This window comes from Morone saxatilis, unplaced genomic scaffold (assembly GCF_004916995.1).
Source record: "Morone saxatilis isolate NCDOM2014 unplaced genomic scaffold, NCSU_SB_2.0 Contig3, whole genome shotgun sequence".
NCBI classification, from domain to species: domain Eukaryota; kingdom Metazoa; phylum Chordata; class Actinopteri; family Moronidae; genus Morone; species Morone saxatilis.
The window spans coordinates 20339638-20342244 of NW_023339873.1; the positions used below are offsets into that span (position 1 = coordinate 20339638).

The window sequence follows — 2607 nt, forward strand, 5'->3', positions numbered from 1 at the left end:
TACATATACATATACATATACATATACATATATATACATATACATATACATATACATACATATATATATATATATATACATATATAGAAAAAAGAGAAAAAAGATTTAGGTTGGAATTACCAAAATAGATATCAAAAGGAAAATAAATACGTGACCACATCCGTCCACATCTTGGTCAGACATTCTTAACAGATGCGCATTTGCTCTCATGGCAACTGCCAATGTCTCACTGTAAAAAAACACAACAACAAAACGAACATGAACTGGAAGATTCTAGAGACCGATAAGGTTTGTTTAGACACGGATAGGATAAAAATGAAGAAACTGCACAGTCTCTGAGACATAACAGACTATTCAACAGGCACTGTCTGTACAAGACAAAAAACCCCTCCTCCTCCTCCACTCTCAATCTCAATCATCATATTAGTCTTCTTCATGCTTACAGCCTGAAGTGCCTTTAATGTTGAAACACACACAACCTGCAAGGACTCCAAGCTATTCACAAGGACCAGGAGCAAAAGCAAGCATTGACTATTTTACTAAAGACTCAGAAAGGATGTAAATTTAGGCTAATTTCTCACCCTTCAACATAGGCCTAAAATGTTCTGCTATCACACCAATTGGTCATTTCAGTGTCTCAGCTGGCCTGCACTGGTTCTTTTGACATATAATTTATTCAGTTCACCTAAAAGTCAAGTGCCTAATTCAATATTCCTTTGCAAAAAGGCCCTAGCGGATGATTGAGCTCTTTAATCAGACCACTCATTGTGGGATGGTGAATTCATTCCCGACAGGGGCAAATCTAGAGTGGTGGCATGGCATAAAAAATGCCTGGCCACCCCAGTGTGGCATCCAATGCTGTGAAATTTAAAACATTAATTTAAAAAGTGTTAAAAAATGGAAATGAATTTAATGATCTGTTAAGGAAATTATTTAGACTAACTGATAGGGTTAAGTCCAATGACAAAACGCATCTATTTGGAAAAATGCCTGAAGATTTGGAAATAAAACAATGTATTCATTTCTAATTCCACCTTTAGATATTTCTATTCAGTGCTTTACTAATGTGCCACATTAATGTAATCTTTTAGAGTTCAAATATCTTCATTTGGGGCTTTTCCAAGCAAATATCAATATATTGTTTGTGATTTAATTAGCATACATTTCTGCCACCCCCTTATAATCTCCATGTCACCCCATCATTATTTCTCTAGAGCAATAACAACTCTATGGCCCCTACCCAGAAATCTTCCTTATTTATTTATTTTTTTTACAAAGGTAAACAAACCAGACAAGAGAAAACTATACCCAACTTTAACTGTTTAGCTAAAGTTCAACATGCAGTACAGGCCTAGTTCATGTACTGATGGTGTCTTCATGCTATGGGGGAAATACTTTTCCATTGTTTCATGACTATTTCACCTTAATTAAGACATTTACTTGTCCTTCAGCATGTGACAGTTCCATATCTCTATGCCTACTCACTGTATCCCTGCGAACGAACGTGATCATGTGCAGTGCTGAAGTCCACCTACTCTTAAAAACAGCCAACTTCTATACAAGATTATCTGAATTTGCTATACAAATAAGTGACAAATGCATTCTGTGGAAAAGGGTTTGTTTGGTGCAGCTGGCAAAGAACACCTAAAAGAAACAGACATGGCTGTATTCACCTATATCCATGTAGTTTAACCTGTCTTCACCTAATACTATTGTGTGTTAGATTACTGATAAAACTGTCTGAATGTATATATTATTAGACAGAAAAACCAAGAAAAACCTGCACACAATCATCTCATCAACATCCACCTTATCTAGAAACCTTACTTCAGGAAATTATAGCTGATATATTGTTCACATTCCTATGACATCAAAATGAATTTCCTGTTTGCCCGTACTCTACGGCCTCACGTTGTGTGTTTGTCCATTTGTCTCCTTCTGGTTGGCCCCTGAATCACTTATCATTTTGTTTTGCATTTTTGCCTTCAACAACTGTCTAACAACAGCTACAGTACCAGTATCATGTTCTGATGAATAAATATGTATTTTAGTCTGTGTGTGTGTGGAAACCATGTGCTTTGTGCTTTCAGAGGAGATCAAAAAGCTCAAGGTTGATTGAAATATAAACCCCTGGTAGATTTACCCTCCAGATGTAGGCTCATTGTCACTCATGGTGTGTGTGAGCTGGCCGTTTATTGCTCCATGTATCACTGCTCTGTGACTCCAGCGCTACTACACCTTTAACAGGACCCGGAAGTGCTTGTAAAACCGGACGTCCGGAGTTGTCAATGTGACTTACCTCGGCTCGAACTGTTATGCTTTCATAGCTTCTTCAGGTTTTGCTTTAAAGTCTACAGAATGTTTCTAACCACCGTCAATTGTGAGTATTTTAATCACCATGTGCAGTTATTTAAATATTCGGGCACATGCTAACGTTAAATCAGTTCGCTACCGTTAGCTTTAGCTTAGCTCGGCTAGCTGTCAGTTCTCCAACACTAACTTAACTTACTAACTTACTAACTAACTAACTTACCTAACGTGGCTATCTGTAACTTACTAACTAACTACCTGTTTGCGGGTAGCTAACGTTATCATTGACTGTATATA

The 2607-nt window shown here is 37.1% G+C and overlaps 1 protein-coding gene across 1 annotated transcript in view; it reads left to right on the forward strand.

Moving 5' to 3' along the window:
* Window positions 1-2252: 2252 nt before the first annotated feature.
* mrpl33 (mitochondrial ribosomal protein L33) overlaps window positions 2253-2607 on the forward strand; it is a 2115-nt gene continuing 1760 nt past the window's right edge. Inside the window, exon 1 of the mRNA XM_035673423.1 lies at window positions 2253-2380. Within this exon, the coding sequence (XP_035529316.1) occupies window positions 2359-2380 (22 nt within the window). The 5' untranslated portion in view covers window positions 2253-2358. The remainder of the gene's footprint in view (window positions 2381-2607) is intronic.